The sequence below is a fragment of the Pangasianodon hypophthalmus genome, chromosome 21 (assembly GCF_027358585.1).
Source record: "Pangasianodon hypophthalmus isolate fPanHyp1 chromosome 21, fPanHyp1.pri, whole genome shotgun sequence".
NCBI classification, from domain to species: domain Eukaryota; kingdom Metazoa; phylum Chordata; class Actinopteri; order Siluriformes; family Pangasiidae; genus Pangasianodon; species Pangasianodon hypophthalmus.
In genome coordinates, this window is record NC_069730.1 from 7,945,822 (window position 1) to 7,968,804 (window position 22,983).

General features: G+C 35.8%; 1 protein-coding gene across 1 annotated transcript; it reads right to left on the reverse strand.

Moving 5' to 3' along the window:
• LOC113543184 (myosin-7) lies at positions 1–21,956 on the reverse strand. The gene is made up of 39 exons (XM_026941255.3): positions 21,878–21,956; positions 21,640–21,698; positions 21,267–21,474; positions 20,274–20,417; positions 20,029–20,185; positions 19,590–19,617; positions 18,759–18,855; positions 18,484–18,576; positions 18,324–18,387; positions 17,978–18,076; positions 17,778–17,881; positions 16,355–16,493; positions 16,155–16,273; positions 15,900–16,049; positions 15,166–15,336; positions 14,712–15,021; positions 12,735–12,808; positions 12,437–12,642; positions 12,208–12,331; positions 11,995–12,131; positions 11,657–11,912; positions 11,326–11,568; positions 11,064–11,240; positions 10,847–10,992; positions 10,672–10,762; positions 10,209–10,598; positions 9,001–9,127; positions 7,244–7,362; positions 5,553–5,749; positions 3,610–3,793; positions 3,265–3,430; positions 3,051–3,175; positions 2,664–2,972; positions 2,379–2,582; positions 1,988–2,284; positions 694–798; positions 486–581; positions 271–405; positions 1–104 (listed from the first exon to the last, which is right to left on the reverse strand). The coding sequence occupies exons 3-39, from the start codon at positions 21,465–21,467 to the stop codon at positions 84–86; spliced, it is 5,805 nt and encodes a 1,934-aa protein (XP_026797056.3). The 5' UTR covers positions 21,468–21,474; positions 21,640–21,698; positions 21,878–21,956; the 3' UTR covers positions 1–83.
• Positions 21,957–22,983: the final 1,027 nt, after the last annotated feature.

Here is a 22,983-nt window from a genome sequence, read left to right on the forward strand (position 1 = left end):
TCAGAGTGCATTGAGTGACTTTATTTAGTGATGCTGGACAGTGCAGGAGAGGGTGCATATGGTCTCAGAGGATGTCCAGAGCTTTACTCTTCATCAAATCCTTTCTGTATTAAAAAAAGAATGTAGAAAAAAAAAATAAAAATCCAGTAACTTGCAAATTTAGATGAATATAATTATATTAATGCAGTCTCAATACCATATATTACATATTTGACAATCAAATCAACATAAAGATGGTGCAAATTGTACTGAGAAACACTTTAAGCACACCTTTGACCCAGGTTCACGGCTCTTTGCACGTAGTTTGTTGACCTGGGACTCAGCAACGTCAGCCCTCTCCACTGCTTCATCCAGCTCATGCTGCAGTTTGCGGAATTTTCCAAGATGAACATTGGCCTGTTCTTCCTACGATACAAAGTGTACACATCAAATTAATTGCATGTTACCATCATTATTACATTATTTCCATAGATCAGGTTACTTACAGCATCTTCAGCAGATCGCTTGTAAGCCTTAACTTTAAGTTGCAGCTTATCCACCAGATCTTGAAGACGGGCTATGTTCTTGTGGTCCTCTTCAGACTAGAGATCATCAGTTGAAAATAAAGTAAATTTAATATGTTTTATATGTGCTCAACATTGGCATATTATTAGATATTGGAAAAAAGTGGGAAAATAACATTTATAATCAAACCTGGTAGGAAAGTTCTTTAATGCGACGTTCATATTTGCGAATTCCCTTCACAGTTTCACTGCTTCTTTTCTGCTCTGCTTCAAGTTCATTCTCCAAATCTCTTACCTGAAAGAAATTTGATTAAATTATACAAAGAGAATATTAAATAAATGTACTGACTAAAATATAGAATCATTTATTCTTTAACGTAATGCAATTACATTATATAACATTATAGGGCGTGGACAAAATAACACACAAAAAAAGGATCTCAACTTGAAGATGACTAAATTACAATTACAAACAGAGCTGCAAATACAACTCATACTCACTGAGTGTACACTCACTGAGCACTTTATTAGGAACACTCTACTAATACTGGGTAGGGCCTCCCTTTGCACTCAAAACCTCCTCAATTCTTTGTGGCATGGATTCCACAAGATGTTGGAAACATTTCTTAGAGATTCTGGTCCATGATGACATGACTGCATCGCACAATTCCTGCAGATATTTCAGGTGTACTTTCATGCTGCGAATCTCCCGTTCTACCACAAAGGTGTTCTATTGGGTTCAGATCTGGTGCCTGGGAAGGCCACTGAAGAACACTGAACTCATGAAACCAGTTTGAGATGACTTTCACATTGTGACATGGTGCATTATCATGCTGGAAGTAGTCATTAGAAGATAGGTAAATTTTAGCCATGAAGGGATGCACATGGTCAGCAACAATACTCAAATAGGCTGTGGCATTCAAGTGATGATTGATGACCCTGCTTGGCTTCTGTATCAGATCCACAAATACGTGCATACTTATTTAGCTGAAGGCAACTCATTGGACCAGAGACTAGCTACAGGGCTAGAGATATTAACTCAGAGTTTTTACAGATTTCTTTTTACCCAGTAAAGGTCTGATTAGTGAACTGATGATATTGCTGACTACAAAAGAATGTTTTTATAGATAATTGGACAAAGAAGTATGCATTTATTCTCCCTGCATGATATTTTATGTTGCGTGACGTGGTAAAGTGAAGCGCCACTATGAAATATAAAACATAAAAACTTCAAACTGCCTTATTTATACCTATAGACTAAACATGAATGGCTTAGTAATAAAAATAAAAAGATGTTTTGTTGCCATTCAATCATGTTAGTTGCTTATGACCCATTCATGAAACTGTATGTCATGACTGGCTAGGGATACATTACACAAGTTTAAAGTGCAATAAATATTTTGTTTTTTGAATATTAAATACATAATGTGGTGTTTACCAATATTATTTACAATTTGTATAGTGCAGTACAGTGCTGTACTCACCCTGGCCTCCAGCTTCTGCACTTGTTTCTTGCCACCTTTCATGGCAATTTGCTCTGCTTCATTCAAGCGGTGCTGGAGGTCTTTAATTGTTTGTTCCATGTTCTTTTTCATCCGCTCCAGATGGGCACTGGTATCCTGCTCTTTCTTCAGTTCCTCTGCCATCATGGCAGCATCAGTGATGGCCTTTTTCGCTTTTTCCTCAGCATTCCTGCACTCTTGTAATGAATCTTCGACTTCACTTTGAAGCTGGGATATGTCAGCTTCTTGTTTTTTCTTTTGGTTCAGGAGGCTAGTATTCTATAAATTGAAATGTCAGTGATGTGACTGATGTTCATTTATTAAAGATGACAAGAAAAAGCAATAACACATGCAAGAAAGAAATAGGACTCACCTGTGAATGCAGAAGCTGAACTCTCTCACTGACATCTAGTAGTTCCTGTTCTGCAAGCTTGCGTCCTCTCTCCGTTTGCTCTAGTACATTCCGGAGCTCCTCAATTTCTGCCTGTAGCAGAACATTACGTCTCTCTACAATGGCAGTATTCTCCTTCAGATCATCATTGGCATGAACAACATCATCCAACTGGATCTGGCAGTCCTAAATAAGAAAAGGTTGTTTTTAGATACTTGTTATAGTATATACTGTATTTGTCTGTATTTTAATACTTATACTTCTTGCCTTGAGGTTAGATTGAATTATCTTGAGCTGCTTTTGAGCCTCTGCGGCCTGTCTATTGGCCTGACTTAGTTGGATCTCCATCTCATTAAGATCCCCCTCCATTTTCTTCTTTACTCTAAGAGCTTCATTCCTGCTACGAGTCTCTGCCTCCAAAGAGCTTTGCAGGGTGTCAATTGTCCTCTGCAAGTTTCTCTTTATCTGCTCCATTTCCTCATCTTTTTCAGCCAATTTACGTTCATTTTCAGCCTTTATCTGGTTGAGTTCCAACTGACTTCTTAGTATTTTACCCTCTTCATGCTCTAAGGAGCCCTGCAAAAAAAGAATAGTTCTTAATCATGAAAATGATCACTTTATAATCCACAGATGAATACTGTTTCATTGCTTTACCTCTGCCTCCTCCAGTGCAGATTGGATGTCTGTTTTTTCTTGCTCTAGCTGTTTACGGGACTTCTCTAATTCATGGATTGTCTTTCCACCTTCACTGAGTTGTTCAGTTAGATCAGTTATCTCCTCTAAAAAAAGAAAGATTACCATTAAAAAAAGTCTCTGTATTCCATAGTAAACACTAGTCCAAAATATGAATACTTAATAATTTATGCACCTTGGAGAATCTTATTCTCCCTCGTCAAAGTCTCCAGGTGATCTAAAGATTCCTCGTATGAATTCTTTAACTTGAAGAGCTCGGTGCTCAGAGATCGGGCTTCCTTCTGGGAGCTTTCAAGTTCACACTGAGACTCCTCATATTTCTGCTTCCACTCAGCAAGGACCTTAAAATATACATAGTCAAATGACTTTAAAATCACAGAATTCAGAAATGCTTCCTTAAAACATCAAAAACATAATTGCAATATCAAGGACTTTCAATACTCTAACATAATTCTTTATATTACAGTAATTTTGGGGAACCAAGTTGTAATTAGTTATAGAAACCATTGTTTGACTTTACCTTATCAAAATTCCTTTGTTTCTTGTCCAAGGCTGCAGCAGCTGCATTTGATCGCTCCATATCCACCATGAGGTCTTCAATTTCATTCTGAAGTCGGTGTTTGGTCTTCTCAAGAGAGGAACATTTAGCATTAACTGCTTCCACAGCCTCTTCTGCATCCTGCAAACGCTGAGCAAGTTTCTTTCTATATAAACAAAATAGTGTAAATACTGTGTAGATTTTCTACATGTCAGTATAAATCACATTATAAGGGCAGGTGGGAAATTGCTATTCACAGTTCATCACCCAACTGCTTATATTCTTTCAAGTTTAGTCGTGTGGTAGGGTGTTTGGCTGTGATTTGAGTGTAGTTGGGATTTTTAAACACCTCTGTGTCACTGCTAGGTTGAGAAATATCAACCACAAATAACCAGCGAACAGTCCTGGGGTTATAAACTGACCTCTGATAAAGGGGTAGAGGAAAATTAATTCAAATTGGGCCTGGTAAAGATGAGCTATAGTTTCTAGCTGTACACCTACACGTTGGACCTACACGGGAGGTGTGTCTAATAAAGAATAGTCCACCACCCAAAAAAGTTCTTGCTCAAGATGGACCTTTTCCACAGATGGACAGAGTTGAAGATGTCTGACAAACAGTGCATATCAACAGATAAGCTACATCCTCAGTATACCAATAGCCTCTAAAACTGTACTGAAGGAATCGAATACCGGAAGATTTTCCCATAATCAGTATTTTGATAATGGTGACAGCACTATCTAGCATAGTCCAAAATCTCCAGCAGATGTTTAAGTAAATTGAGATATGACAGCTACAAGGCCATTGTATGTTAATTACATAATTTTCATACACATCAAACAATTCAGTGTCCTGTGGATTTGGGCATTGTCACCCTGGATGAGATCTCCCATGAGGATAGAAATGATTTTTTTAATTATAGGATAAAGCTGATCAGCCTGAACAACTTTACAAACCATACCAGCAAAATATCCCTCACAGCATAACAGTTGAAAATATGGTGAAGAATGACTCATCAGACCAAATCACTTTTTTTATGTGTTGTGATCCTACCATAATATCCTTCTCTATGTAGTTTTGGTTTGGCCTGTTTTTGCTGACAGTCTGATCATCTCCTGCACTGACACTGTCACCTTAAGAACAATTGCTCTACTGTGTTTCCTTACATATAGTACAAATGTGTGAGCATCATGATCATTGAATGAGCACTTTTGGCACATTTTTTTCTTTCGACAACCCAGATGCCTTTCCCATACACTGCAAAAAATGACAAAAAATGCTAAGTTAAAATATCTTGAATATAGTCAAATTGATCTAGCATTTCCTTTTATAAGATAACAAGAAATCAAATATAAGATTATTAATCTAATTTCTTGCCATTTCTTTTTACTAATTTCAAGCTTGAAATAATCTTGTTCTAGTGGCAGATAATTTTGTATAAATTAAGCATTTATTTCTAGAAAGAAACAAAATTATCTGCCAACAGAGTAAAAAAAATTTAAAGCTTGAAATTAATAAAAGTGTCTAGAAATAGGTTTAATAATCTAATATTTGGTTTATTGTAATCTTATAATGGGAAGATGAGATAAATGTGACTATATTCAAGATATTTTCACTTGCTAAGATGTCATTTTTTGTAGTGTAGATCTAAATGTCACTATAGTCACTGTTCCTATTGAAACACTAGCCAGTTGACCAGGCTTTGTGATTAAAAGAATCTTCTTCCAAACTCATTAGACCATTTTCTTCTGCCATTCTGATCTAAAATCAAGGTCAGCTAGGCCTGCTCAGCACTTGTATACATGTCTTAAAGTATGTTATTTGCTTATCATGCATTTGTATCGTGCATTTACTGTGAACATTTGGGAGATATTATAAAGCCTCAAATTGATCAAATCAAATTTTGAGATAGACTTTTATGCCTTACTTGGCTTCTTCCAGTTCTTCTGTCCTCTGGATAGCATCAGTTTCATACTTGGTTCTCCATTGAGCAACCTCAGCATTAGCCTTAGTGAGACTACGCTGCAGCTCTGCTTTTGCCTCCTGCTCCTCCTCATACTGTTCTCTGAGTAGATCTGAATCATGACGAGCAGACTGTACTGCATGGGCAAGGGCATTCTTGGCCTGAGAAAAGAGGTGAAAGTTCAAGGCACTGTTGTTTAGTAGTATTAATTATATTATTACTTTTACACAGTAATAGAGAATATATTCATTTTCCATTTGGGATATTCATGTTAAAGGATATTGTAGTAAAACTATGAGATCAACACCCTGATTCTCTCCCCATTCATCCTTTGTGGACTACTCTGCTCAAAATCTTTTAGAAAAAACTGTTTGTCTTTCCTTACTAGTTGTTTCAAACAAAACCTACGGTGCTGACCTTGTTCTTGCAAAGCTGGAGTCCATTGCACAAGAGAAAGTGCAAGTCAGATATCATTTAGATACACGTAGGATATACAGCAATATTTTGGTTATAACTGTAGTCATTATTTACATGTGAGTTTGTTTACTAGGCATCATAAATTTAGAGTTGCATTCACTGCTGCTAAAGTTGCTTTCGCTTTTGACACAGACATTTTCAATGTCAGTCGTGTTGACCAAGAAATGTGTTAAACAAAACAAAAAATATTTTATATTTTAAATTCTTAACAGTATTCCTAGTAAAGCTTTGCACACTCTTGGCATTTTCTCTACGAGCTTCATGTAGGAAGCTAAGAAGGCCTTCACTAAGAAGACTTTTCTTAAAGTTCCCCAAATAGGCAGAGTGCTTGTAGGCTACTTCTCCTAAGCTCTAAATGAAAACTACTTGATTTACAAGTAGTTTCAGAAATAAGTTTGTTATTCACTATTTACATGTGCTTAGAAATAAACAAATAAATCTATCTACAGCAAGTGATGCTGGACCAAGGCCAGAAACATAGTGAAGGACCCAAGCCATCTGAACAATGAACTCTTCTCTCTGCTAAGGTCAGGGAAGCGCTTCCGCTCCCTGAAGGCCAATACAGAGAGAATGAGAAGGCGTTTCTTCCCACAGGCTGTTTGGGTCCTCAATCAGGACAACACCTAGGACTAGACCTTGGATTTTCTGCACAACACCCACTTCCCCTACATTCCTGTTAATATAACCATATTAGCCCCACATTTATAAATATTTATTATATAGTTAGCAATTTCACTGCAACTACCTGAGCCCAATGTTGCACAGCATTGTATTGCACATAAAACTGCACATATCTACACTTTAGTCCAAATACAGTCCATACTGTTGCTGCCATTTTTTAAAAATATTTTTCCTTTTTCTACTTGTACACAAGTAAATTCTGGTTTATGTAAATTATATTTTTATGTCACGGACAGTCGTAAAAAGCCAGTGTGTGACCAATAAAATTGAATTTGAAAATTTCAACCATAAGCCTTTATTAAAATGTATTTAAAATCATGAAAAATATATTCTAAACTTTTGAATAGTAATGTACATTTTTTCAAAATTTTTTCATAATTTACAAATATCATTTACTGTTTCTAATTCGAATTAAAGGGTGAAATATTTTGCCCTTTGGATGTTACCAGCTAAGTCCACAGTTACATAAAATGAATATGAAATATAGAATGCTTTACCTTAATCTCCTCTTCAAGCTGCCTTTTTAGATCATCAAGCTGTTGAGAGTAGGACTGTTTTCCCTTTGTAAGCTGAAAGATTAGTGACTCCTTTTCTTCTACCTGTCTTGAAAGCTCATCTATGGTATTTGGAACATAGAATAAAATAAAACAATCAAGGTGTGATTGAAGTGTAGACATTCAGTTTTATTTTAAGAGGTTCCACAAAAATATGGCATTTACCATTTAGGAATTACAGCCATTTTAAGCAAAGTACTTCTATTTTCAGGGGCTCAAAGGTATTTGGACAATTGACTGACAAGAAGTTAATTGACCTGGTGCTGTCCATTCCCTCATTACTTCAAGACAAATGAAGCAGATAAAAGGTCTGGAGTTGATATCAGGTATTGAGTTGGCATTTGGCAGCTGTTCGACTGGAGCTACCAATATGAAGTCCAAGGAGATCTCAATGCAAGTGAAGGAGTCCATCATTAGGATGAAAAGAGACATAACAAAAACCTTAAGTGTGCCAAATGTGTTGGATACATTCTTAAAAAGAAAGAAAGCACTGGTGAACGCAACAACATCAAAAGGCCTGGAAGACCATGGAAGACAACTAAAGTGAATGATCGCAGAATCCTTTCCTTGGTGAAGAAAAACCCCTTTACAACATCAACAGAAGTCAAGAATACTCTGGAGAAGGTAGGCGTATCATTGTCAAAATCAAGAGACGCCTTCGTGAATGTTAATACAGAGGGTTTACAACAAGGTGCGAACCACTGGTAACATTCAAGAACAGGAAAGCCAGATTAGACTTTGCCAGAAAACATCTAAAAAAGCATCTCATGTTATGGATTAAGATTCTTTGGACTGATGAAACCAGGATTAACTAGTACCAGAATGATGGGAAGAGAAAAGTATGGTGAAAGAAAGGAACAGCTCATGAGCCAAAGTATACCACATCATGTGTCAAACATGGTGGAGGCAGTGTTATGACATGGGCATATGGCTGTCAATGGAACGGGCTCACTGGTGTTTATTGATGATGTGACTGCTGACAGAAGTAGCAACATGAATTCTGAGGTGTATAGGGCTATACTCTCTGCTCACATTCAGCCATATGCTACAAAACTGATAGGATGCTGCTTCACAGTGCTGGTGGATAATGACCCTAAACATATTGTGAAAGCAACTCAAGACTTTTTGAAGGCAAAGAAATAGAATATTCTTCAATGGCCAAGTCAGTCGCCTGATCTCAACCCAAAGAGCATGCTTTTCACTTACTGAAGACAAGACTGAAGGCAGAAAGACCCACAAACAATCAGCAATTGAAGGTGGCTGCAGTGAAGGCCTGCAGAATTTGAGTTTTGAGAACATGGGCTCCAGACGTCAGGCAGTCATTGACTGCAAAGGATTTTCATCCAAGTATTAAAATTATGGATATATTCACAATTATATCACTTTGTCCAAATACCTTTGAGCACCTGAAAATGGAGGTACTTTGTTGAAAATGGCTGTAAATCCTAAATGGTAAATGCCATATTTTTGTGGAACCTCTTAAAATAAAGCTGAAAGTCTACACTTCAATCACATCTTGATTGTTTTATTTCAAATCCATTGTGGTGGATTCCGGACCTGTATATATATATATATATATATATATATATATATATATATATATATATATATATATATATATATATATGTGTGTGTGTGTGTGTGTGTGTGTGTGTTTATGTGGTAAATTTAGAACAATACATGTGGCATTCTCAGCATACCATTCTCCGTCTGAAGCTTTGCCTTCTGAGTTACAAAATCATTGATGGACCTTTGGTTTTCCTCACACTTGTTTCGGAATTCATTCAGCTGGTCCTCCAAAGTCCTGCTCATTTTCTCTAGGTAAGTCTACCAAAAGTATATATGAAGGCAAATGAATTAGACTGTAGAAGACACATCAGCTGTCATTATGATACAGTACATGTCAATTTCCTGTATATACCTTATACACCACACTTACTAGAGTGGAGACACATTAAACCACATTGTAATTTTTTTTAAAGATATGTTTTTAAAAAGGATGTATTTTACTTCAAAATAATTCTTTCTATAATCAAAACCAAAAATCTTTGTTTATAGATGGCTTGCATTCATGAACTTGTTCATTCCTATACCTATTTAGAAGGGTATTATCCAAATGTTGAAGAATTACAATTGTCTGTGTTATTTTCTTGGTTAAACAATTAAAAAAAAGATTTTCTAACGAATTACTCCCTAAAAGAATTTCTTCTGAGACCATCATTTTAATGCTAACATCATCATATTTTTTTTTTTACAAAAAATGTGTAAGTATGCAAATTTATGTATATTTAATTAAACATGGCCTCATTTGCCTTTATAAATTATCCAGAGCGACTTGCAGAAGAATATGCATCACACAAATTCTACTGCATCACTCTGATCCTGTTCTTGATCAAGTGGGTTTTTCTTCTGTGATCTATAAACTTAGATTTTGTGCAGACTTGTATCAAATTAAATATGTCACATTATATGAAGTTTGTAAAAATATTTTCTTAAATAGGTGTTAATGCTGTGCATTATTTATTATATCTAGATACATAATATCTACTAGCCATCTTGTGGACCTTGAGTAAGGCACTTAGTTTGGATCATACCTTGTGTACAAAATTTGTTACTGAATTGCCATAAAAATATGGAAATAAAATGTGGATGCAAAAATTACTGGAACTTAACATGATTAGTATTTTGCAAAAATGTGAGAATTGTGCTTCATCCACTTTTACTATTACAAAAGGGTTCCATAAGGGTTCTTCTATTGTAGGTTTCTACACAGAGACTTTAAGGGTTCCCCCAGGGAAACAAACCAAAGCACCGAATAGGGTGTTAGTAAGAATGCATTATCTAAGAATGTATTATTAGGAATTGTACATTTTAAATTATTGTTAAAAAATCCTCACTGAGAACTTACTTTGGACTTGACAATTTGTTCCATGCTGGAGACCACATCGTCCAGCTCCAGTTTAAGCTCACTCTTCTCTTTCTCTAATTTTTGTTTGACCCTCTGCAGGTTATCTATCTGCTCACCCAGTTCAGCCACACTATCAGCTTGTTTCTTTCTAAGTGTGGCAGCTATGGCTTCATGGTGCAGAGTTGCCTCTTCAAGGTCTCTGCGCAGTTTCTGAAACTCGGCCTCCCTTTTTTTGTTCATTTCAATCTGAACGGCAGTAGCTCCTCCAGCCTCTTCCAGTCTCTCACTTATTTCCTCCAGTTCTCTCGCCAAATCTGCCCTCTGTTTCTCCACCTTGGCTCTGGCAGCTCTTTCGGCCTCAAGCTCTTCCTCCAGTTCTTCTACTCGAGCCTAAAATAAACAGAACTTACACACTGTTCTACACTTTATCCAGACACTTTATCTATAAGACATAATTAAATACCTGCAACTCCTTAATTTTCTTTTGGAGTTGCCCAATGATGACTTGCTCATCCTCAATTTTACTATTCAGCTGGCTGATTTCAAAATCTTTCCTAAAGAAAACAGTTTTAGATAAGTTACTGTCAGTATGCATATGCATGTAATATGTATTAGTTAAAATGTTTCTCTTTTCTTACTTCTTAAGGCGTTCCTCTAGTTGCTGTTTGTCATTTTCCAGGTCCATTATGCTTTCTTGGGTTAATTTTAAGTCACCCTCCAGCTTTCTCTTTGCCCTTTCAAGATCCATACGAATCTTCTTTTCTTGCTCTAGAGACCCCTCTAACTGATGAACAATGAATTAAAATTAATACTTGGACAAGTATCTATTTACTACTTCATTTTTTATTCACTTACATCATCAACTTGCTGCTCTAGTTTGACTTTGATTTTGGTGAGGGTGTTGACTTTGTCCTCCTCACTCTGGAGGTCATCCAGGGTTTGCTGATGAGCCTCTTGCAGGGCTTTCTTCTCCTTAGTTAACTTAGCTATGATTTCATCCAGAGCTGCCATTTCCTCAGTCAGATTCTTCACCTATAATATAGCAGATTTTCAGAAAATTGCCTTTACGTTTTCTATATTTTTGTACTGTAAAACTTAATGTATGAGGCCTAGAAACCTTATTCTCTGTGGCATGCTTCTCCTTTTCCACTTTAGCCAGAGTCAACTCAAGATCATCAATGTCTTTCTTGAGCTCAGAGCACTCATCCTCCAGTTTTCTCTTTTTAGCTGTTAGCTCTGCATTCATCTCTTCCTCATCCTCCAATCTTTCATTTAGCTCTTTGACTTTGGCTTCCATCTGGATCTTGTTTTTAATTAGCCCTTCACACCTTTCCTCAGCATCACACAGATTGTCTTGTTCCTGTGTACATTTGAGCGATTAAATATATTCATATTTAAATATTTTAAAATAATTGATTTTTCTGTTTCAAAGTGTATTTTATACCTACCGCCTGCACTTGAAGCTGCAGATCATTTTTCTCTTGGAGAAGTGAGACCATTTTCTCCTCAAGCTCTTTTCTTCGAGCTTCAGACTTGGCATAAGCCTCCTTGAGTTTCAGGAATTCCTCTTTCATGTTGGCCATCTCTTTCTCTGCTTCTGCAGATCTCAGTAATGGTTTGATCTTGAAATACAGCTTCATCCATGGCCAGTTTTTGACACTCATAAATGAACGTACATTCCACTGTATAACAAGCAAGGCATCCCTTTGGGGTGGAAGGAAAAAAAATGAACATTGGAAATGTTTACAAAATGTAAAATTTAAAAAAATTGTCTTGACAGACATACCTGCGTTCCACCATCTTCTGGTACTCAATTCTTGAGAGAAGCCCACGAGACCTGGCTTGGATTCCTGTTAATATTTTAGATAGCCTTTCGTCTCGCATTTCTTCCAACTGACCTAACAGGCCAGCTTTGAAAAACACCTGGAAAAAAATTTAATCATCTCTACTTTTCACTGAAACAGTTTTGAAAGAAAATCTAAATAACTCAAACTTTTACCTTAGTGTGCCCAAATCTGTACTGTTGGATATCTATATCAAGTGAACCCAACAGTTTTTCAGCCCCCTTCTTGCTGTCAATGAACTGTCCCTCTGGGATTGCGGAGGGGTTAAGGATGCGGTACCTGCAAAATTAATATTTATGAGAAAGTGCTCATAAATATTACAAGTGCAAGTTTGTTACACAGTAATGTTATCATAAATATGCTAGTTAGTTTACATTCTAGTACCTCTGTTTGAAATCACCATAAAGGATTCTGTTTGGGAAACCCTTCCTGCAGATCCTGATACCCTCTAGCACACCATTGCAGCGAAGCTGATGCATAACAAGGGGGTTGTTCATGGCACCAGGAGTCTTGGTCTCATTGGGAATGATGCAGCGTACAAAGTGTGGATGAGTTGAGCGCAAGTTTGTCATTAGCTTATTAAGATTTTCCTGAAAGTCAGTGATATTAATTTAGTTAACAGGGATAGTACAACTAACACAAAGAGGTCATGGCACTTTGGACTTATTCTCTGTGCACATACCCTATGAAGCGCAGACACTGTCTGGAAAGATGATCCTTTCTTCTTCTTTTCTTTTTTGCCAGAATCAGCCATTGCTGAAAAATATCAGCATTATGCATCAGTGCCAGTCAGCACTTTTATATGTGTTTTCAAAGCTATAGATAGAGTTTGAGCTAATTAAAGAGCTCCAAAGAAGCAAAACAGTAGATGTCTACATAGATGTCACAGTGGCATCCAACAACTACCCAGTTTGCCACCAGAAGAGTTTTTCTGATTTCTTTTTTATGTTTTGGGATTATCCATATATTTTGATTGTTACTGTATTTATTTGATTTCTGGATTATATTTTATATGCAATTTTGCAATATGCAAAAATCTTCAATTCTATGTTTTATTTATCAGGACCAAAATTACAATTGTGTGGTCCACACCAACTTCTATAAACAAACAAATAACCTAAGGTGACAACAAAATAACAAAACAGATTTCAATATATAGTCATTTTTTCCCAAAAAAGTAAACAAATATTTAGAAACCTGGTGGGAAAAATAAGTACTCCCTCATTACTTCCAAAATCAATAAGAGAGTAATTAGCAGCCAGATGTTACTAATGAAATGCACAAGATTAGTTCACCAGGAAGAAGTGTGACTACCTCTATTAAAGCAGAACTTTTGGCAGTTTGGTGTTCTGTTTGGTGTGTTTACATTATGCCAAAAACAAGGACATCAGCCATGACCTCAGAGATGCAACTGTTGCTGCTCATCAATCTGGTAGGGGTTATAAGGCCATCTCCAAACAAATTGAAAGTCACAATTCTACAGTGAGAAGAATTGTTTACAAATTCTTGGAGAGCCTTCAAGACAGTTGCCAATCTTCCCAGGAGTGTACATCCCAGCAAGTCAGTCCAAGGTTAAATGGTTTAATCTCAGAGATATAATGAAAACCCCAAGAGCTACAGCATCTGATCTACAGGCCTCTGTAAGCACATTAAATATTTATGCTCATGACAGCACAATCAGAAAAAGACTGTACAAATATGGCTTTCATGGAAGCGTGGCTAGGAAAAAGCCATCTTATAGCTGTGTTCTCACTAGGTCAGCATTGTGCTTACAGTTGACATTACGCAGCACAGTACTGACAGTTGTCTGAAAAGCTGATGATTCTTCCCAGTGTAGTAACAGACCAATGTGGGAAGAATCAGCAGCATGGGAGGAAAATGGTATAATAGATAGTGAGGCCAATTGTGGGCCAGCCCATCCTGTTCCAGTGGACCACCATTGTATAATCCCAGCAGATGAGTTGTCTCCATGAGGAATGGATGGAGTAGGGGGCATTTAAATACCTCAGAGCCTGAGGCAGTGATGGCAAATGGACCTTTGTGGACTGGGTGTTGCTATCTAAGGTGTGGAGTTGGCGGTCCATTTGGTCAGACTGGTTTCATGAGACTAAAAAGGCAAATTAAGCAAGGATGACGTATCTGAAATCATGTCTGGCAGCACAGATTGTGCTAACAAGCCTTGGTATCATGAAGAGATGGAGAGCTGCTCCTGGCCTAGTTGTCCCACATCTAGGAGCAAGGTGCCAGCTCTCTGACAGAGGGTGGTTTTTCAACTTCTGTAACTGGTAGTTACAATGCTAGAAGTAAAAAAGCTAACCTATTGTTAGTACATGCCTCACATGATCAGTGACTCTGCATTCAGCACATGGGCAGAGCATATCTGGGCATAGTGCTTCATCTGGTGAGATGACCAGCGACTCAATACAGGTATCAATGGCAGGCATCTGTCCCAGCCTGACCTACTCGTGATATATATATATATATATATATATATATATATAAGGCGAGAAGAAGAAAGTGAAAGATGGCTATAGGACAGACATGTCACTTTGTGATGTTTCTGGATGGTGACGGTTTCAGCATGTATTTACATGTGCAGAAGATATCTAGGTGATTCTCACCAACCCTGGCAGGGTTAAGTAGAACAACTTTTGCTTACCTGAATCTGCCCCAGCATAGTTTGCAAACAGGAAAGCCAGCAGTTTCAGTGAAGATTTTTGGTAGAGTCCTACTACAGTTTCATTTAGTGGATCCTTGTTCTTTATGAGCCAGTTGTTGATGTTGTAGTCCACAGTGCCTGCATAGTGAACAAGGGCAAAGTGAGCCTCGGGCTTCCCCTTTACAATCCTTGGCTTCTGGAAGTTACTTGATTTTCCCAAATGGTTGTCATAAAGCTTTGCTTTAAAGGTAGCATCTGTGGCTTTGGGGAACATGCATTCCTCTTCAAGAATAGACATGATACCCATGGGCTAGAACAAAACAAATGTTTACATTAGTGGTGAGTAAATATTAACCATTATATCTTTAAGCATAACCATAGCACAAAGAATAAAACTATGCTGCTTGTTTATTAAACTAATGTTTGAAACTTTTATTAATTATTAATGACCCACCTTCTCAATCAAATCAATGCAGGCTTGCAAGTCCATGCCAAAGTCAATGAATTCCCACTCTATGCCTTCTTTCTTGTACTCTTCTTGTTCCAGCACAAACATGTGATGGTTGAAAAACTGTTGCAGTTTCTCATTTGTAAAATTAATACAGAGTTGCTCGAAAGTGTTAAACTGTAAAAATATGAATATATTGATGTATGAATTGAGTGTATTCATGCTTTGACATCTTATTTGTCACTGTCACGAGAATTCCTATGGTATCTGACATCTATCAACCATTGTACAAAGGCTACATTCGAGTGTCAACTTCACATAGTTGTCCAAAATCAAACCAGCTTTCATATGCTTCTGCTCAAATTCAGTTAGGAACTTTCATCATAAACCATTTCCTGAAAATACATTTAACTGAAATAAAATATTGTCTAATAATTGCAACTAAAACTTTTGTTTGTTGCAACAATCATACCTAAGAGTACAGAAAATTACAAGTACAAGTGGCTAATACAATCTCTATGAAGGAAATCTGTTCAGTATGTGTTTGCATTAAGTCCACTCTAAGTGAAACTGAGTTAAAACATGATTGTAATTAAAGTAGCATGCTTTATACAAAAGCCTTTAGTCAACAATGCATTCTAATTACTATAGTAATGTTAACATGTTAAATGTTTAAATTATACTAAATATTACACCCTGTGACTGTTCTAAGAGGATACTGTATGTATTCATGCACTCACTTCAAAAATCTCAAAACCAGCAATATCCAATACACCAATGAAATACTGGCGTGGCTGCCTTGTTTCCAGAGACTGGTTGATTCTCACCACCATCCAGAGGAACATTTTCTCATACACTGCTTTGGACAGAGCACCAACGGCATAGTTCACCTGTAAGAACCAGCATAAGGAGTTGAAAAATATGTAACCAGTGCTTACTTCAAAATATTATTTTTGTTATGCATTTTGAAGGTAATGCATTAAAGATTTGCTTACCTGTTGGACATTTTGTCCTTTGGTCACCCACTCATTGCCTACTTTAACTCTTGGGTGACACAAACCTTTTATGAGGTCAGCAGAGTTCAGGCCCATCAGATAAGCAGCTTTGTCTGCATCTAAAAATAAAATAGGATTTCTGTATTAAACTGTGATAGATCATTAATGATTTTTTTTGTGGCAACATGCATTATGCATACCCTCAGTTCCATCAGCTTCTGCCTGCTCTTCACGCTGCTTTTGCTTGAATTTCATGTTACCATAATGCATAATGGCTCCAGTAAGCTTGTACACTGAGTTTTTTTCCTCTTGTGTGAAACCAAGTACATCAAAAGCATTCTGTAAATGAAACAATGAAATGAAAGGCAAAGTACGTAACCGCATTAATATAAGAAACATATTAATCCTTAAAACAAATGTCACAGATAAGAACAAATAGATTATGTCAATAAAGAGAGCAAATTGTGTCAATAAATGTTCTCTTGTTTCGAAATGTACAGATTAAATCCAGCAAACTTTTTATCTATTTAGATAAATAAAACATGTTTAAAATGAATAAATACAACCTTATTGGATCTTTCAGAGTTCTTTCACTGCATCTGCTTTATGATTATTGCAAATTAAAGTGCATAATTTTAACACATTTACTGAATTACTGAAACTTCTTTATCAGATTTGAGACTAGAGCTACGTATATTGCCAAAAGTTTGTGGACACGTGACCAATCACACTCATATGTGCTTGTTGAAAATCCCATTATAGTTTTAGTCCCCCTTTGCCGTTATGATAACCTCCACTCTTCTGGGAAGGCTTTCCACTAGATTTTGGAATGTGGCTATGGGGATTTGTGCTCATTCAGCTACAAGAGCATTGGTGAGTTCAGGCACTGATGACAGGTGAGGAGGCCTGGCATGCAGTCAGCATTCCAATTCACCCCAAAGGTGTTCAGTGGTGTTGAGGTCAGCGCTCTGTGCAGACCACTCAAATTCTTCGATACCAACCTTGGCTAACCACGTCTTTATGGAGGTCGCTTTGTGCACAGGGGCATTGTCATGCTGGAACATGTTTGGGCCCTTTCGTTCAGTGAAAGGAAATTGTAGTGCTACAGCATACAAAGACATTCTAGATAATTGTGTGCTTCAAACTTAGTGGCAACAATTTGGGGAAGAACCAAATATGGGTCTGATGATTAGGTGTCCACATACTTTTGGCCATACCGTATAGTGTATATTCAAATGTTGCTGTCCTATACTCTCTCCATACTTGACATACTGTAATCCATTGGCCAAACTGAAAGGTTTACAGCAAACTCTCCAGTAAGTTTAAAAGTGAATTGGTTAAATATAAAGAATTAAATATATTTATCAGCATATCATTGGCATATTAGTCATGACATGACTTGCTAAGATTTCATGTCAAGATGCCAAGATACATGACCCATGCTTTGGATTATTTATTCCAATGAACAGAATAATACAAATGTTTTCTTTCTATTGAAAAATAGAAAAAATAGAGTGAGACGGATCAGAATTTAAAATAGCCAAAAAAGACCTAATTATTCCATGACTGGATGAGTTTTGCTATAGAGAACTGAAAACAAACTGCTTGAACATAGAGACTTACATCAGTTGCCATTAACTCTTCAGCGTCATCAATGGAAGGAACTGTGGTTTCTCCCTGAGAGATGAATGCATAGTCATAGGGGTTTTGTGTCACCAGTAGCATCTCTGTAGGAAAGAAGAACATTATGCGATTTTGTTGACATCTTTATGGATTTTGATGGTGTTTCATCTTAATGGATTTCATTGATTCCATGTACTAACCAAGTATCTCTGGTTTCTTGTTTGACAAGATTTGATAGAATATGTGATAATCTCTCTCCGCCTTGAGTTGAAATATCACACGAGATTTCTCCAGCAGATCTTAGTAAAGATGAGAGTAACATAAGTGCTATGGTAAATATGTAAAAATCAGAAACATGAAATGCACTTTTGATGCAATATATGTTTTACAAATATACTGATGTATCTGATATGGCAAGAAATTCATTAAAAAGAACAACAAAACCAAACATATTTTATTGTCTGTATACTACTGGAGCAACTGATTAGTGACATTAGCAATGTTAACAGTTTTAGACAATTTAAAAAGAGGTGAGGAAGAACACACATGTTTCAATGTCAGCTGATGCCAGTTTCCCTCTGGTGTCGAAATGAATTCTGATGAATTTGCCCTAAAAAAATAATTAAAATAAAAATATCAAAGCATTTTACACAAAAGAGAAATGATGTTGTACTATTAAAAGTGTAATGATAAACATTTCCCTTACAAATCTTGACGAATTATCATTTCTAATAGTCTTGGCATTGCCAAAAGCCTCCAGCGCAGGGTTAGCCTGGATGATTTGATCTTCCAAAGTTCCCTGAAAAAGAGGATGTATTCCAAAATATTTAATTTCTAGATAATAATTCATTATATATATATATATATATATATATATATATATATATATATATATATATATATATATATATATATATATATATATATATGTATACACACACATATTACATATTATATATTCAAAAGTATGTAAATGAGAACCTTGTTTGAGTCCTTCTTTGTCCCACTTGCTGCAATACTGGCAAAGTACTGAATGACTCTTTTGGTGTTTACAGTTTTCCCAGCACCAGATTCTCCCCTACATATAAAAATATTAGTTGCAAGGTAGAAAGTAAGGTATATTGAAACTGATATGTTTTTCTTGTTGAAAACCAGATTCTTGTTGCCCAGGTGTGCCCTGTTAGATTTATTGTTTAATATGAATATGATCATGGCTGTGATTTGGCTGCAGGCACAAGGCTGCAGGGTGAGTACTGTAGCTAATCACAGTCATGCTGATATTCAGTAAGTACTCTTGCTTGTGCGATATTACTTAAACATTAGACATTGAGAGCTATTAAACAGTCAATCTAACAGTTCACACCTGGGCAACAAGAAACACCTGTCAGTCACATGTTCAACTACTTTTGCTCACCTGCACATTGTAGTGTCTGCCACCAAATGTTCTAAGTTGTTTAACACATATAGATGTAAATATCAGGAAATGAAAGCTGAAATTCTGATCCTCTCATATTCATCTTTTGATCTCAAATGCAAATGTCTTCAGTGTATAAAAAAAACAAAAGAATTGGCCTTGTGTTCCAGTATTTTCTGGGGGGACTGTATAAATTAATATCCTGGGGTCTCAAATATGTGGGGAAACTTTTTTTATCTTCAGAAAGTGAGGGCTCCACTTTCCTCACTTTAAGCTTGTTCATAAGGCCTAACATCTAATACTTAGTCCCAACTGTGTTCTTATAAAAGCCTTTAGAAAAAAATATGTGAGCTTTAGCACTCAGTATGTTAGAAAATTTTGGCTTATTAGTAACTTACGTGATCAGGAGTGACTGGTTTTCACGGTCTATGCGAAAAAAGAAACAAACAGAATTATCTATCACACACTGCAAAAAATGTACTAATATATTATTTGTAAGGAATGACATTTAATTTCCAGACAGTTAATGGTAGAATTTTTGAAGAATGGAAGATTTTTTTATAATTATAAAATTTAGACAGCATTTTTTTGTCAAAAGTCTCCCCCAAACATTAATAATGATTTATAGTCATAAAAGGTATGACATCTTAAAGGACATGCTAAACCTTTCAGATGCACATCAGTCCATCACTTTATTGTATTTCAGTTTGTTTAGAAATGAATTAAGTTTGTGTTATAAAGTTAAATTAAATTTAGTTAAATTCGTTTTAATATTAACTTAGTGGTATTATTTATCAGTGCAGAAGAAATAACTATTGTTACTTCTTTATCATTTACCTGCCAACATATACTGGTATGCATTATCAGAAATGGAGAAAATGTGAGGAGGTGCTTCACTCCTCTTCTTGCCCCTATAAGCTAGAACCACTTCGTGATTATACACTGGCAGCCACTTGTAGGGGTTGACAGTGACACAGAACAGCCCTGAATAGGTCTTTGAGAAAAAAACATATGCATTCTGTTAGTTATTTTGAACAATAATGAAAAAATTCAGTTGGTTTGAATCATCTTCATGTACTCACATAGATCATCCAAGCAGCATAACGCTCTTTGAGATTATACAGCACAGCGGGCTCATGTAGGAAAGTCAGCATGGCCATGTCTTCAATTTTGTCAAACTTTGGAGGATTTTGTTGCAGAACCTGGCTGTCCTTAACAGTCAATGTCTAAAAAAAATTACGGTGTTGAGAATATTACTTACTTGACATAAAGAAATTTTCTGAAAAGTGTTTAACTATTCCGAAAAAAAAAAAATATATATATATGTAATATATGACATATATAGAAGCAGTCATATTGGAAATCCTGTAACCTTCATAGCAGTAAAGAAGCCAATAATTTTTTTATTGATTTTTTTCATTGCTTTAGTTTGGTATTTTGGTAATTTTATAATGTTTAATATTTAAGATTTCAGTGTAGAACAATCATGAAAAATTCTTCTAGTATACCCATACTGTGTACAGAACATGTTTATTATAGACACTACATGTCAAAGCATGGAAGCAATATTGTAGTTATTTTAATGTTTTACATTTTTTATATAATTTTTCACATTTTTTAGTCAAATTGCTGACTAATTGATATCTGGTTTAGACTTGATAAGTCTAATAATAATAGAGTTCCTGTCTTGATGTGAATATTTTTTTAAATATTTATATTCATTTCTATTCATTTTATATTAAAATTAAAAGATGTAGTACATATAGTACATAACTCTAAGTTCCACTAGATGCCAATAAATGACTTTTCAGCTTAATAAGAAATAAAATGTAGTTTGATCACATCTGTATTTCTAATCACACATCTGATATGCAGATGATAAATTATTCATGTGTTAAAATTAAAAGATTATTTTATTTCACGTTGTTTATGCAGTTTATTTTTATGCTTAAAAAAACTCATAAGCTTTCCATTTTCATTTAATAATTAGAGATTTGAAAGCAACTTGTATTTATGTAATATGCATTTATCCATCCATATAGAATTATAAAAGATACATTGCTTTTTAAACTTACCTTCCCTGATTCAGTCTCTACTGTCACTTTATCTCCATCGCGACTGGTAATTGTGGCCTTAACAAACTCCTCCACAGGATCAGGCACAAAACATTCTTTCTTCATGTCAAAAAGACGAGTCTGTGCCTCTAAACGTTCCTTTTCAGACTTCCGCAGGTAAGGGCCTGCCACCCCGAACACTGACATCTCAGCATCCGCCATACTTATTCTAAGAAAATGTCAAATTGATAACAGTGATTAATGTATCATAAAATAAATACTAAATATTGTATTAAATATTGTAATTAATAAATAAATATATTGCAACAATATTTCAGTGACCATTGCAAATGCATCTGCACTGCAGGTTTCATTTGAGCAGAATTGTACTTACTGATTTATGCCTTACTGGATACAGAGAATGGTTAAAATTCCAGAGGTTTGTTCATAAAGCTAAAATGTAAGAAAAACAAAAAGAGAAAAGGTCAAGCCAATTCACAGTTTTGCAATGCATCACACATAATAAACATGTATAGGCATGTTGAATTAGTAGACATCCAGAAGCATTGTAAGAAGATAGATAGTGAAATGTGAAAAATAAGAGGTCTGTGGTAAACACTGGGAAAACTCACACAATAGCAGGTGCAACAGCTGTAGTTTATTGCACTAACAACTGGGCAAGAGCTGAGATCTAATTTATAGCCTCTACCACTCCAATGCTATGAGGTCACACGTGTCCTATGAGTAATCCCAGAGTGACCCCCCCCACACACACACACATTTAAACACTTAGTACATCACCTTTAAGTGTTTGCATTGACAGGCAGGAATTCTGCATGTCTGTTTTATGCCACATTAGCACATGCTGCCAGTCTCTAATTCTCTGGCCCTAACCTTGTCACTGCCTTATTTTTTATCAAGTCTATTGCTACAAGTTACAAAATTAGACATACGCTGCTAGTTACTTATGTATACAATACTGTGCAAAAGTCTTAGGCACATTCAAAGAAGTGCTGTAGAGCAAAGATGCCTTCAGAAATAATGAAATTAAATGTTTCTACATAAAAAAATTACTATAAAGACCAGTAAACAGTAATAAATGAAACAAAGTCAATATTTCGTGTGACGATCCTTGTTTTTTTTTTTTTATTTGTTTGTTTGTTTGTTTGTTTTTTTAAATAGTAGTCTCAGGCACAATTTGTGCAGTTTTATAAGGGAATTAGCTGTAAATTTTACTGAGCATCTTGCAGAACCATCTGCAGCAAAACCCAGCAGCCTTCATTATGTTTTTTGTCCGAAAAGCGGTCTCTTATGTAATATGCTGCTTTCTTTACTGACATACAAACATTTTTCTGTAACATTTAATTTTGTGCTGGAAAACTAATGTTTGGAAATCTAAAATAAAAATCTATAACAAAGTTTGTACTAAAAAAATTATTGTGCCTAAGACTTTTGCACAATACTGTACTTATTTTCTATTATTTTTCATATAGTCTATTTTGAGAAATTAGAGCAAAATACTGTACATTACACTATACAAAACATGAGCTGTGCCCAAGAAACTGTCTGTAATTCTTAGATTGAATTCTTGGATAAAAACTATTAATAAACTATACATCACTGGGCACGTCATAATATCCTTATTGGCATTTCAGAAAACCATGAATGCTGCCTGGGTGTCTGAATATAGACCTATTAACAATAAACCATACAATTCACTCAGAATAAACCAGTCATC

Bases quoted from the DNA above. Each gene is read 5' to 3' on its own strand.
- LOC113543184 (XM_026941255.3), bottom strand. From the start codon at position 21,467: ATGGCGGATGCTGAGATGTCAGTGTTCGGGGTGGCAGGCCCTTACCTG. The intron at 18,577-18,758 runs GTTCTCATTTAC...CCTCTTTTTCAG, and splicing joins CAAAGAAGGACTCAAACAAG to GGAACTTTGGAAGATCAAAT. The intron at 17,882-17,977 runs GTTAGTACATGG...TCTTTCCTACAG, and splicing joins CAAGAAACCAGAGATACTTG to AGATGCTACTGGTGACACAA.